The sequence below is a fragment of the Microtus ochrogaster genome, unplaced genomic scaffold (genome assembly GCF_000317375.1).
Source record: "Microtus ochrogaster isolate Prairie Vole_2 unplaced genomic scaffold, MicOch1.0 UNK80, whole genome shotgun sequence".
In the NCBI taxonomy this organism is placed as follows: Eukaryota; Metazoa; Chordata; class Mammalia; order Rodentia; family Cricetidae; genus Microtus; species Microtus ochrogaster.
Window position 1 is genome coordinate 41345 of NW_004949178.1, and position 14988 is coordinate 56332.

Genomic DNA, 14988 nt, shown 5'->3' on the forward strand with positions numbered 1-14988 from the left:
CACACACACACACACACACACACACACACACAAAACCTTGTATAATGCTTGTAGCAATGTTGTTGCTTTATCAAAATGTTCAAAGCTCTTAAAGAAGCTGGCCTATTAGACTTGTGATTGCATTAAAATATTCAGGATTTAATTGGTTTGTAATCATTATGTAAGCAAGCGTTTTGACTTGTAACATGTACAGAATCTGATTTGCTGACTGTGCGTTTTTGGATTCAGTTTTTGCTTAAGTACACAGATTAAATAGTAAGCAAAGTCTTTGTGGCCGTAGGTATTTCTTTGTAGGGACCAAAGCGCCTCCGATTTGGGAATCCTAAAAATAAAATCCAATGTCAACATCCACTCTGCCCTTCTTCCTAACAGCTAATTTCCACAGAGAAAGTGGGCCAAGGAAGAATCCACTGTAGTTCTAAACCCACAGCTTCCAGCCAGCCACACGTGGTCCTTGTAGTCAAGCCATTCTCTGGTCCGCTTCACCCTCCACAGAATCTAAGTGCAGCATTCAATTCCCACCTTCGAACTCTGGCCTCACCCCAGTGCCGCCACCCCCTCCCCTTCCGCTGTTAGCAGACTGGAGCCCCTCCCTCCACCACACCCACTTCTGCCTCTTCCTGTGCTGCCCCACTGAGGCCGACTTCACCTCCTGGTGAGGTGACTGTCTCTACCCACCAGCATGGAGCCTGTTTCCTCTGAGCACATCCCTTGCCCTTCTCTACTCCTTCCCATCAGTAGTTAGGTTTAAGATCTCTCTTTTTTTTTTTCTTTTTTTTTGGTTTTTCGAGACAGGGTTTCTCTGTGGCTTTGGAGCCTGTCCTGGAACTAGCTCTGTAGACCAGGCTAGAGAAAAAGATAGGTACAGGAGTGCTGCAGCTACTATCCTCGGCTCTCTAAAGCCCTGAACCCTTTAGCTTAGTATCCACTTGCCTGTCTTTTGGCTTTAATTTCATAATGTAAACATTTGTGACCAGTTGGCCTGGTAATCATTGGTGAAGTTGGCCTTTGCTGCTCCACCCACACTGCCCTAACAGGCACCCAGCCTCAGTGTCACTACTGTCCCTGGACATCTGGTGCTGCTACCCATGCTGTCCCTAAGGTGACATCCCGTTGCCCATGTCCTAACAGATATTACTGGAGTACTCTCAGACGTCCGTATCTTCTGTGCATGTCCTAACAGATGTTGCTGGAGTATGCTCAGACGTCTGTATTTTCTGCGCATGTCCCAGACCCTGTTTCTGACCGTCTGTCACTTTCCTTTGTTCCTTTGCCTGTTGCTTTGAGATAGTCTTGCCAGACTGGTGTCAAACCCAGCAATCCTCCTGCTTCAGCCTTCTGAGGTGCTTGGACTACAGGTGCGCACCGCCATGCTTCGCTCACTCTCTCTTAAATGTTGAATTCTCTCAAGACTCTGTCCTGAACTTCTTTGGCCTTAACACACTGTCCGTAGTACACATGTTCATCCGCATTGTGACAGTCACCCCATTTTTACACTTTCTGAACAGTCGCTCCCTTCTGAGCAGACTCCCAATGCCACCTTTACTCACCTTGCTGAGAGGTGAAGTACAGGGCTCTACTCACCAAGGCTTTTTTCCCCTCCCTGTTTACTTTGTAATCTGAACTTTCCTGTCACCCAAACTAGAAACCATCTTTTCTCCCCCAGGGACTGACTCCCTTATCACCCACCACAGCCAATGGTTCTGCCATTGCTTTCCTTCTCCCTGGCTAGCAACTAGCAATCTGCAATCTAGATTTCTAGAAAAGCCCCATATTCTGCCCCCAGCCCCCCACCCTGGCCACCTCCAGTTCTTCTCAACACCCATCACTCTCCTTACTTGGGGATCACCTTAGTGGCCCATCACAGCATAAAGCCCTTTGAAACCTAGAGTGCTGGAGTGCAATGCATAATCTTTAACACGCTGTGCAAGCTGTCTCACAGTCCAGCTGCTGCAGCCCCTCGGCTCCATTGTCATTACCTGCAAGAACGTGAAGACATAAGAAATTGCGCCATTCAGGCCAAAAGACACTTAAGGTCATGCTCAACTTCCTTAGTGATCAGGGAAATGCAAATCAAGACAACTTTAAGATACCATCTTACACCGATCAGAATGGCTAAAATGAAAAACACCAATGATAGCCTTTGCTGGAGAGGGTGTGGAGAAAGGGGGACACTCATCCATTGTTGGTGGGAATGCAAACTTGTGCAACCACTCTGGAAAGCAGTGTGGCGGTTCCTCAGGAAATTCGGGATCAACCTACCCCTGGACCCAGCAATACCACTCTTGGGAATATACCCAAGAGAGGCCCCATCATACAACAAAAGTATATGCTCAACTATGTTCATAGCAGCATTGTTTGTAATAGCCAGAACCTGGAAACAACCTAGATGCCCTTCAATAGAAGAATGGATGAAGAAAGTATGGAATATATACATATTAGAGTACTACTCAGCAGTAAAAAACAAGGAATTCTTGAAGTTTGCGTACAAATGGATGGAAATAGAAAACACTATCCTGAGTGAGGTAAGCCAGACCCAAAAAGAGGAACATGGGATGTACTCACTCATATTTGGTTTCTAGCCATAAATAAAGGACAGTGAGCTTATAATTCACGATCCTAGAGAAGCTAAATAAGAAGGTGAATCCAAAGACAAACATATAGGCATCCTCCTGAATATTAACCTTCATCAGGCGATGAAAGGAGACAGAGACAGAGACCCAAATTGGAGCACCGGACAGAAATCTCAAGGTCCAAATCAGGAGCAGAAGGAGGGGGAGCACGAGCAAGGAACTCAGGACCGCGAGGGGTACACCCACACACTGAGACAATGGAGATGTTCTTTCGGGAATTCACGGCCAGCTGGCCTGGGTCTGAAAAAGCATGGGATAAAACCGGACTTGCTGAACATAGCAGACAATGAGGACTACTGAGAACTCACGAACAAGGGCAATGGGTTTTTGATCCTACTGCACGTACTGGCTTTGGGGGAGCCTAGGCAGTTTGGATGCTCAACTTACTAAACCTGGATGGAGGTGGGTGATCCTTGGAGTTCCCACAGGTCAGGGAACCCTGATTGCTCTTCAAGCTGATGAGGGAGAGGGACTTGATCGGGGAGGGGGAGGGAAAGGGGAGGCGGTAGCAGGGAGGAGGCAAAAATCCTTAATAAATAAATAAATAAATAAAAATTTTAAAAAATTGCGCCATTCAACTGACATGCCTTAGAAAATGAAAGTATAAGGTTTAAATCAAAACTCGGTAGGCCCAAAAGAATTGTTCTTGGACTCAACAGAAAAAATAAAAATCAGGATTTTTTTAAAAATATTTTTTAAATGCATAAAATTGTGCATGGTTTGTTGGCTGCACTAATGTCTGTGTACCATCTCTGGGTATCATGTGTGTTCAGTGCCCACAGAGGCCAGAAGAAGGTGCCAGATCTCCTTAGAACTGGAGTTATGGACAGTTGTGAGCTGCCATGTAGGTGCTTGGAATTGAACCATGATCCTCTGGTAGAGCAGTTAGTGTTCTTAACCACTGAGCCATTTCTCCAGCCCCAAGAACATGATTTAGTTTGTAAAGCATTTTAATCTGGGCCAAATGGAAATGGACAAATTTTTTTTTAGATTTTTAAGTTTTATTTTATGTGTATAAGCGTTTTGCCTGCATGTCTGTATGTGTACCTTGAGTCAGAAGAGAGTGTTGGGTCCCCTGAACCTGGAGTTAGACAACTGTGAACTGCTGTGTGGGTGCTGGGAACCAAGTCTGGATGCCTTTCTCAAGAGCAACAACTGGGACTGGAGAGATGGCTCAGTGGTTAAGAGCACTGTCTGCTCTTCCAGAGGTCCTGAGTTCAATTCCCAGCAACCACATGGTGGCTCCAAACCATCTGTAAAGAGATCTGGTGCCCTGCTCTGGCGTGTGGAGGCAGAAAGTTGTATACATAATAAATAAATATTAAAAAAAAAGTTTAAAAAAAAAGAGCAACAAATGATCTAACCACGGAGCCATCCCTCCAGCCCCCAGATGGAGAGATAGTAACTGGCACTGTGTGTTGCACTAATAAAATACAGAGAAACCAGAGACTGAGGCATGGGGAGTAATTCCACAACAAAGTAAAAACGCTTGTGTGAGAAAAAGCATGAATAACTGTTTCCAGGTGGTACCTGATAGGCATGCAGGCCCAGCCTCTCCTTCAGGGGCACATGACCTTCAGTGAGCTAACCTCACCTCTCTATGCCCCGACTTCTTCATCTATAAAACAGAGCTATTAACTGTGTCAGGTGTAGTATGGAGGACCAGTGGGCTACTTCCCACCACCAGGCTAGCTTAACCCCTGAAATAATCACACAGAAATTGTATTAATTAAATTGCTGCCTGGCCCATTATATCCAGCCTCTTATTGGCTAACTCTCACATCTCGATTAACCCATTTCTATTAATGTGTATCGCCACTTGACTGTGGCTTACCAGCATGAGTCTAACCAGTGTCCGTTTTGGGCAGGAGAATCATGGCGTCTGCCACACTTTCCTTCTTTTCTTTTCTTTTTTTATTATTATTATTATTTTTATTTTCGAGACAGGGTTTCTCCGTAGCTTTTGGTTCCTGTCCTGGAACTAGCTCTTGTAGTCCAGGCTGGCCTTGAACTCACAGAGATCCCCTGCCTCTGCCTCCCAAGTGCTGGGATTAAAGGCGTGCGCCACCACCGACCGGCCCACACTTCCCTTCTTTGCAGACTTTTGTCTACTCTGCCCACCTAAGGGCTGCCCTATCAAAAGGCCAAGGCAGTCTCTTTACTCAACCAATGAAAGCAACACACAAAGAGAAGAAGGACCTCCTACACCTGTCAGGTTTGGAAAGCACTTAGCTTAGCACCTGGCAAATACTCAATATACATGAGTTGTTGATGTATAAATTAGTAAACAGCTGAAGAGCTGTGGGGTTCCAGGGTTCTTCAGCAATTTCTGAAGGCAGACAGGACGTTTTGAGTTCTAGTGGCCCTTTAGCTGTTACAATGTTTCTATATTCCAAGTGCGCTCAGTTTTCTAGTGGACACAAGTTAGTCGCTAGCCTCCTGCAGTAGTAGGATGCTCATGTGAGTTTGTCACTAGGCTGGAAAGGCTGTATGGTTTGCCTTAGGTAACAGACTGTCTATGTGGCAGCGGCAGCTTTACCGTCCCTGCTGGATAAGGAAGCCTGCCTACCAGTGCCCTAAAGGAGAATGATGGGTGGAAATGAGAGGGGCCGTGGCTGCTAGTTAACAGTGCCCACAATGCTTGACTGTGGGCAAACTTTATTTACTCTCCCAAATAAATAAATAAATGAATGAATGAATGAATGAATGAATGAATGAATGAATCTCAGCCAGGCCAAATAAATAAATGAATGAATGAATGAATGAATGAATGAATCTCAGCCAGGCCAAATAAATAAATGAATGAATGAATGAATGAATGAATGAATCTCAGCCAGGCCGTGATCTCAAAATTTAGGATGTCAGATCAGGAGGATGAGGAATTCAAAGTCAGCCTTAGCCACATAGTAAGTTGAAGGCTAGCCTGGGCTGCATAAAACCCTGTTTCAAAAAAGAAAAAAAAAAAAAACAAGACATTGGGACTCTCAAATATCTACTAAAACCTTGTAAAGTTCCTATAGGCAAAGAAATTCCTAAAAGCCACTATGAGTAAGAACAGATCATTGCTTCAAGCCATCTAGAATAGAAAGTAATGGGATTTTTGGCGCCAACCTTTCCAAACGGCCTTCCATTTTAGCATCCCTATTCTCTTGCTCTCACATGCGAGGGATGACCTTTCTGAATATCACACCGGTTGTAAGATGGGGACTTTGTTGCATCGGCTCTCGGAAGCCTCATATCAAACCACGCTGTACTGTGTCATTTCTTTCTCTCTCCCCTGACTTTGGACTCCAGTAGGACAGAGACCACGTCAGTCACATGACCTGGCATCCTCTCCACTCCTAGACAGAACATGGCACATAGTAGGTGTGCCTTAAATATGAAATGGAGGTCTCCTGGGAGCTTGCACTTTCCTCCTGCACTCTGTAACCACGCCAGCACCAACCAGAAGTCGAGGCACATAGAAAAGGCAGCAGAAATCAAGGCCCAAAGTCAGGAAGCTTAGCAAGAGTAAGGACTCTGAGCTTGGGGAGAGGGGGACACGGATTCCAGAAGAAGAGTAATAATGAACTACACCTCCACAGATGTCCCACCCTCCTTATCCAATTCTGTAAAACAAAACAACAACAACAACAAAAAACCCATTGGCTCCATTTTAATTGATTTATTGAAAAATAAATGAAAACCGCTTGAAAGAGCATATGATCAAAATTGTTCTTAACAGGAAGAGGGGTTTGAATACAGCCCTGGGCGGGGGCGGGGGGAGCAGAGTGAGGCTGGGAAAGAGGCAGAGGTGAGGAAATACAGTACCTGCTAAAAACTCTACATCTAACCTTTCAGCGTCTCGGGTGTCACCCCGCACTCATCCCTGGGCAGGACTGACAGGTGGACTGGCTGAGGAACAGCATCACGTAGTTTATCTAGAAAAGTTGGGAGACGGCATCAAAGAGAATGGAGGTACCAAATCCGAAAGGCTTCTCCTGCTCCAATCTGTTGCTAGAACCCCTATCATGGTGAACTTGAAGTCACTCAAGAAGGTTCATCCGGATCCCAACTCAGCCACCAATTTGCTGTATGACTTTGGACAGTCATTTTCCCTCTTTCCTCTGCCGTGAAACATGCTGGACTCAATGCTGCTTCTCTGGCCCCAGCACTCTGCAGTGTCATGACTGGTGACCCGTGCTGGGCCAGGAAACTGGAATGGCTCCTGAGGAAATGAGCTACTAGGGACCTGAGCCAGAGCGGCGGCGTGGTGCTGGCCTTCCTCTGCAGACTGACAGCTCAGAAGTGTGGACATGCATGTGAGAAGCACTCGTGTCTGGGAGAGGCCCACTCCCACTGCAAGAGTGCTGTCTACATGACTGGCTCTAAGGGAGCTCTATACAGGCAGATCAAGAGCGCCGCAGCTGCTCAGGGCAGAGCAGCCCCGTGGCATCTGAGGAGATGGCAAGGTACAGTACAGGCAGGAGATGGCTGTGGGTTTGGGGAGGGGGTGAGAAGAGTAAGAGGTAAAGCTACCCAGCACCTGGCCATGCGTCAAACTACCCTTGTCAGACGCCCTCCCCATGAAGCAGAGCGTGGGTACCACTTGACCTAATAGAAGCAGCTCTTCCAGTAGAGAGATGCCACACTGGGCACCAAGGTCCATGATTCCCATGAGGTGACCACCACCACGGCAGGGGTCAGGAATCACCTCCCTTGACTGGAATCAAATGAGGTAGGCCAACTCATCTTCCACTCTCCCCTTCCCTTACACAGGTAGGTGGCGTGGGTGGCATGTGGTTGATCATCTCCACCCAGAGCCATCATCCTAGAGGCACATGAAGGCTAAAACCCTTTCTTGACAGCTGAGAAGGCAGAGGAAGCTGACTGGAGAACTACTGAGCCCTCCCCACCCCCACTCCCTACCAGCATGTGTCCGTGCCACTGAAAACTCCAAGGGCAAAGGCTCACCAAACCCATAGTATAAGGGGAGGCACTCGCACGAGAGCCAGCGGCGTGGTACCCACTGTGAGGTTCCGATTCGCACTATTAAATATACCAGGTTTAAGATACTGGGGGAGGGATACACACACTAAGATACGCCTGCATGTGAGTGAAGGGACAACAGGGCACTTGGGGAAGACTGTGAGCCTGGCCTACTTTAGTAAGGAGCCTTCTGCTCCCAAGTGGAAAACTGCCAGAACCCACACATGACAACGTTTGGCAAGGTTTCCAAAAACCCTAAGCTGGGATATTTCCATAGGGACATTCATCCCTAGGTCAAGGCAATTCAGCAAAGCTTTATCAACAAAACAACTTCACAAAAGGCACAACTGGAGGCCCCCCAAGAGCTGAGAGCCTTTCTTAGAGCAAAAGGAGACCTAGCAGCAGAAACCCAGGACCCCCAGAGCAGGGAGCTCCCTGATGGCTCTAATCATTGGTCCAAGTCATTGAGGGACAGGGCTGCGCCACCATTGGCAAAGGCCTTCATTAGACTGCTAGGATAGACACACCCCAACTTCTCTGGGGTTGGGAAACCCCAAACCCTATAGAGCGATAGGCTCAATCGGTCGCCAATATAGAAGGGACCCACCCACTTGGCACCGCTGCCATTCCTGGGGAGAGACAGCAAGAGGACCTGGTCACCCACATTCCACCCCTTGTTCTGGATCTCCCTCTGGAAACGCCTATTGTCAGCTTTCTCACCGGCCTTCTCTGCCACCCTCCAGTGGAAGTCCAACAGCTCCCGCGCCAGCCGCAGCAGGAACGTGTCCATCTTAAGCCCCTCGATGTTCGCGCTGCTCATCTCCCACCACAAGGGCTCCATCAGCCTCATCTCATCCCCAGTCAGGACCTGGTATGGGGTGGCCTCTGGGTTGGAAGCCCTAAAAGCCAGGTGCAGCAAGGGAAGGGAGACTGCCCACTTTTTGCCATGCAGGAAGATGAACTCCTTCAGGGCCCTCTTGAATTCCCAGTAGGCCTCTGAACTCATCAAACAAGGGAACTGAAGGGTCCTACTCAGTGTGGTCACCTGAGCGCCTAGGGCCAGCCCACAGCTCACCAGGACATGTCGGGCAAACTGGGGGCCTTGGGCTGCCTCCAGCCTTATGGGAACACCCCATCTCGCAAACACGTGCTGCAGTAACAGCTGGGCCACTGCCATGTGCGTATAGGGCTTCAGAGGGAATGCCTCCACCCACCGGGTGTTGGCATCAGCCACGATGAGCACATGCTTATGACCTTCCTCGCTGGCAGTGACGGGACCCACCACCTCGATCTGCAGACTTGACCAGGGAGCGGTTGACCTGACAGGCCACGGGGACTCAATAACTTTCAACTCACCCCCTACGAGATTTTGGGGAATGCAAAACAAACAGCTCCTGCAGTAATCTTTCACGTGCTCCTGCATCCCAGGCCACCACCCCAGCAACCGCAACTTCTTATAGGTCTCCTCTGGCCTCTGGTGCCCCCCTAAGGGGATGTCATGCACAAAAAAAATCAGATCCCTCCGAAGTTGCCTTGGGACTACCCAGACCCTGGGATGCTTTTCGCCCTTGAACATAAGCAGGCCACTGTCTTTGTCAAGGCTGAGCGAATTAAAAGCAGAACTGAAAGGGGAGGGCCCGGACAATTTCTTCCCCGCCTGCAGCTTGGCAATGATCTCGGCCACCGTGCCATCACTCAGCTGTAAGGCCAGCAGGTTGGGCTTCCTGCCTTTGGTATGGGGAGTCACTATTGGCACCGGCACATCCTCCGGCAAATCCCACCACTGCCCTCCCCCTTGGGCACCCTGCTTGGCCAGAGTATCCACTGTCACAGCAAACAGAGATCCCCGATAAGAGGTTCGGTAGATAAAGGGGAGGGATGAGAAGCCAGAAGTGAGGGATATAATATAGGAGAGCAAGCTCGGATAAGGTAGAGAAGCCCCGTCCGATGAGAGGAAGCCACGGGCTTTCCAGAGTGGCAGGAGCTCCCAGAGGACGCTGAAGATCCAGTTGCAGTGGGTGAGGAAAACCACCGGCAGGTGGGACTGGCCAAAGCGCTCTAGGCCACAGGCCACGGCTGCCAGGTGGGCATAGGTGAGTGTATAAGGGAAACAGGAAAAGGTAAGGGAGACTGGGGGGCTGGTGGGGGACAAGATGTAGAGACCAAAGCCAGCACACAGCTCATCATCACGGTAGAAGCAATAGCCAGATATATGGATGCAGATAAATGTAGACAGGTCAGTAGAAGGAGGCAGAAGCTGGAAAACTCGAGGCATTGAGGAAGCAGGTGTCAGCAGCCGGTTTTCCCCCAGCAGGCCATGGAGAAGGGTCAATTCCAAATCCCTCTTGCCTTTGTCCTGAACCAAGAGAGACCATCGAATCAACCACGCTTTGGAAACCCTACAGCTTTCCCACGTCTCGCTGTCCACAGTGGTCCGGGAGGCATAGGAAAGACATAGAACCACTGGATTGTCTCCAATGCATCGGGAAAAGTGTTTGAGGGCCCAAGCCACAGCATAGGGCCTGTCCCCCCCTGACTGTGGACCCTCACTGTCTTCATCAGGGAGAAGAGGTTTCGAGGTATAGGCGATGGGGTGCTTCCTTCCTGAGTGCTCCTGCTGCAGGATGGCCATCAGTGACACTTGGCTAACGGTCACTTCCAGGTAGAAGGGCAGATCAGAATTCGGGGTTGACAGGCAGAGGGCAGACACTAGCGCTCGTTTCAGGGCCAGGAAGGCCTTCTTGTGTTCCTGGTTCCACTGCCAGTCTGGCTTCTGCTTGAGAAGGCTGTGCAGGGGGCCCACGAGGACTTCATAATCAGGAATAGCATCCCGGTGCGAATCCATGAAGCCCACAAAGAAAGACAGAGCAGTGAAGTTGCTAGGGATAGTGAGCTGAGCGAGCTGGGCAAGAACCTGCTGACAGGGAGCCTGCCCATCCCAGGGGACATCTGTGTAGGGAGAGGACACCACTGGCAGAAGGTCAATATCCAAAGCCCCCTCGGAGGGGTCATGCAGGCTGAGACACCAGAGGATTTCCTCAGAAAAGGAAGGGCATTCAGCTCCAAACACCGACGCAAGGGAAGAGTCACGGTCATCTTGTTCACCAGGCTTTGGTATTTCCAGCTGCTCCACCAGTTCCTCTGCTGGGCTGTCCTCCCTCTTCTCCCTGACCTCTTCCACATTCTGTGGGCCCACCACTGGCTCGGGATCAGCCTCGTCGCTCAACTCAGAGATGCTGGCTGAGCTGGGAGGAAGGGTCTTCCACACCTTCAAGAAATTGCCAATGTCCATGTCCAACCTATTACCAAAACAAGTAGAAGAAGAAGAGCCCCACCCCCCACAGATTATTCGTGGTGAAAGTCACATGTGTGGTCACCCCCACAGGACCCCACCTCATTCCTAAGAGTCCTTCAGCATGGCAGGGGTCAGTCAGAAGCCAGCCCATAAACACTTGGTCTCTATCTTCACACTTGCTAGAACTTCAACAAGGATTCTTCTGTGCTTTCAAAGTTTATCAAACCAAAACCTTATTGACTGTGATGGTCAGTCTTAATTGTCATCTTGACATAATCTAGAATCAACTGAGAAAGTGGTCTCAGTGAAAGGGCTGCGCAGACCAGGTAGCTGGCAGGCATATCTGTGAGGAATTATCTTGCTTACATTGAGGTGGAAAGACCCTCCACTGTGGGTGGTGTCATTCCCTAAGCAGGGAATCCTAGACTGTGCAAAGTGGAAAAAGTAAGATGAGCACTAGCAAGCACACATCTATGGCTCTCTTCTGCCTGCAGACATGATGTGAACAATTCTCCCCAAGCTCCTGACACTGGGATCCCCCCCCCTCCTAGTCCTGTGAGCAGAAACAACCCTTTCTCCATACTTCGCTATTGCCAAGGTATTTTATCCCAAGGACAGGGAACAAAGCTAAAGAGACTGAGACCATGAAATGCTTAAATTAGTTTTGAGTTAGTGGCTGGGTAAGAGATATACCTAGCAGCCTCCACTCTTATCTCAGGGTGAACAGTCCAGGATAAGATCGACCCTGGATGGGAAGCCTAGCATGCAACAGAGAAACCTCAGCTTCATGTCCACACACTGATGAAAAGGGGTGGGGTGCAGGTGTGTGTGTGGAGAGGTGGCCTAGGGAGCACTGCCCTGCCCACAGGTCCCAACCAAGTTCCTCTGAAGGTCCCAGAATGCTGTGGGGGGCAGGGACAGCAAATGTGGCTCAAAGCACAGAGAAGCTATATAGAACAGCTATAAACTAGTTCTGCCAAAGTGACCTTGGAAAAGTCACTTGCACCTCAGATTCCTCGTCTGTGAAATGAGGAATGTTATCATTTACATCGTTTATATCTCACATGTTGTGAGGGTCAACATGACGCCCATATACACAGACAGCTCTCGAAGACACAATCAAAGAAAAGCAAGGCTCCTTGCTGGCACACATCACCAGCAGCATAAAGCAAAAACAGCCAAACGGCCGCAGGCAGAGAGGAGATTCTTCTGCATGGAAGGGAATGCTACACGGCCGCTAAAGTGTACTACAGGAATCTTCATGGCACAGGTCTGAAGAAAGCAAGAAAAGATAACGCACAAATGCCAGTTGTGGAAAGATACATGAAAAGGCGTGTGTGCAATGTTAAGAGCGTAATGTAAAGAGTGGGTAGAAGCATCAGACTGTGGCGGATATATAAAGATGTAAAGTGGCCAAACCACTCTGCTCACTATGGAGAACTAGATAAATGTGGACTAGTACCAAGAGTCGTCTCTGGTCAGTCCTGGGAATATCTGGGAGGTAGAGACAGCCTGACAAATTACCTGTTTGGTTTCTTCAGAAATTCATCCAAGGTGGGGCCATCACGACCGAGGGGGTCGTCTGGGACCATGAAGAGATTCCCCGCAAAGGTGAAGGGCAGCAGGCTGGACCCACAAAAGAAAGAGGCAAGAACATGGATGAACCCAAGATCCAGCCACTCTCTGTTGCCTCCACAGGGCTGAGATTCCCCCATTCACCAGCAAGTACTGGAGAGCCCTACTCTAAGGCTCCTCTTCCTGCCCCACCATCTTTTTCTGCCACAGGCTGCCCACGTCAGTGGGAAATGGGGGCTCAAGACCCCAGGGATGGCTCACCGATCTTTGACCATCAGTTTCTTGGAATTATTCATGAGGATGTGAATCTGCTCATTGGTGACAATGACACCATCAGTCTCCTCTGCCAGCTTGATCATGAACCTGCAAGGGCAAAGAAAATTACCAACTGTCTAGCAACTACCCTCTCACTTCCCAGACCCTCTGGAAAATGAACTAGATCTCCCCCCGGCCGGATCAGACAAAATCTCTGCCCTCTGTAATCAAGACAAGGCTCTATAGCATATTCTCTCTTCCATGGGGCCATCTGGGAGCCCAGCATTCTTCAAAAGGTGTACTTGGTTGCATAGACCTCCAAGTGTGCTTACAAGCATACACCCCTCTCATATACAAGGCTCATGCATCTCAGAACCCATCCTCTGGTTCACAGTCACACATGGGCATTTTCCCCTCCCATTTTTGCACCTGTAAAATGTAGATAAAATACCCACCCCATATTGCTGTAATAATGAAACTGAGATGATGTTTATGTGTCTAACTCAGTGCCTAGCGCACAGCACACAATATTCTTCATCAAGGCCCAATGCTCATTCATGAAGAGATGCACACCCACATAAATACTAACACATAAAATCACGTGGCTTAATAAACAAAACCATTCTCCTGGGGATCACTTTCCTTCTGAGGAGGGCTGGGACCAGGCAGTCCCTGGGATTTTCACATGCTGTTCCCCAAGTGCCCAGCAGAGGGCGCTTCGACAGGAAAACCATCTTCCCTTAAACCCTTGCTTGGCTGGAATTCGAGGATTTAAAAAACTCACCCAGGCAGGAGTCAGCTCTGGAAGTTTGGCCTGCCCAGCCCTTCACAGCCTTGAAGGCTGGATGGATTGCAGGGAACATAGGAAAGAAACAGAACCTCTCCCCACCCAGCATGTGAGGTGACCAGTGAAGCCAAAACCTGTCGATTGAGCATCGGACTGCGGCAGGGCCTCCCTTCCCTGCCCTAGGACAGACTGGCAGGGTTACAGCCTCCCCTAGGCGCACTAGCTCTGTAGCCACACCAGATGGTGAATGCTTAGGCAAACCGGCACATCTACCTCCATTTCTAGAGCCCTGCCCAAGGATCCATCTACATCCAGTCACAAACACCTCTTCCCAGCATCCGAGCTTGAGGAAGAAAGATTGAAGGCGTTCCTTGAGATTAGAACTTCAAGCCAAACAGGCACTGAAAAGCCTAGGGTACCTCTGCTACCTATTTGAAGGATGAGGTTCCTCCTGTATCCAATGAGATAAGCCTGGGCCCATAGGCCATGGAGGGAGAGAGCCAGCTAACTCAGGGAAACACAGCACCACCATTCCCAAGATGTCAACAACCTTGTGTTTGGGAAGAGCCGACCGTCAGCCATCTCATTCAGCCCCAATACCTCCTCTCAGACATGGCATGTGTCTCCGTTTTCTCCTGAGAAGATGAGATGGGACACCATCCGAGACCACCCCCAGCCCCACGGAGGGACCTGGGAAACGGCCTACCTGTAGTCATAGGTGGTGATCTTCTTGCCGTTCTCCAGCTGGGAGGGAGTGATGGACAGCATCTTGAGTGAGTGAAGCTGCGTCAGAAAGTGGCTCTCTGAGGGCGACACAGAACACAGAGGTAGAGGAAGGGCTAAGTGGGCCAGGCCATGGTAGGGTGGCGGGAGAATGAGGCAGAGAGGCAAGGGGGGACAGCCTGGTGATGTGGAGGGGCCAGGCAGCACTGGGCACCTCACCTCTCACCCTTCGGTTCTTCTTCAGCTGCCAGGTGGGTACAAACACGGTGACCTCCCGGTGTCCTCGATTCCAGAAATACTGCACTGCCATGGCAATGCCTCGGCAAGAGAAGAAGTGCTGAAGGCCGTGTCTGTGGGACGCGAAAGTGAGGAACCACTCCCAGAAGGCCCTGCCTTACCATGCAGCCCTTGCCCTGAGGCCCAAGCAAGTGACGACCCAACAGTACCAAAGACGCTAGCAATCCCCTTTCCTTACCCACCGCACCCTTGACCCCCACCCCAGAGAGAAGGACTCTCTATGAAATCCTAGCTGTCCTGGATGAAGCTTACTATGTAGACAAGGCTGGTCTTGAACTCAAAGAAATCCTCCTGCCTCTGCCTCCTGAATGCCAGGTTAAATGTGGATGGGCCACCACACCTGGCCTGCAGCCCCACTGTACACACCATTCAACGTGTGCCACGCCCCCTCATCTTTTGCTACCCATGTTTTTAGGAAGGAATACCCGCCTGGCTCCCCAGCACACCCAGCCCAC

The 14988-nt window shown here is 49.6% G+C and overlaps 1 protein-coding gene across 1 annotated transcript in view; it reads right to left on the reverse strand.

The window, feature by feature from the left end:
* Positions 1-6287: 6287 nt before the first annotated feature.
* Positions 6288-14988, reverse strand: part of Nynrin (NYN domain and retroviral integrase containing) — a 19423-nt gene continuing 10722 nt past the window's right edge. The window contains exons 5-9 of the mRNA XM_026777663.1: positions 14456-14586; positions 14220-14316; positions 12733-12834; positions 12421-12522; positions 6288-10900 (exon numbers count right to left, since the gene is read on the reverse strand). Of these exons, the coding sequence (XP_026633464.1) occupies positions 8050-10900; positions 12421-12522; positions 12733-12834; positions 14220-14316; positions 14456-14586 (3283 nt within the window). The 3' untranslated portion in view covers positions 6288-8049. The remainder of the gene's footprint in view (positions 10901-12420; positions 12523-12732; positions 12835-14219; positions 14317-14455; positions 14587-14988) is intronic.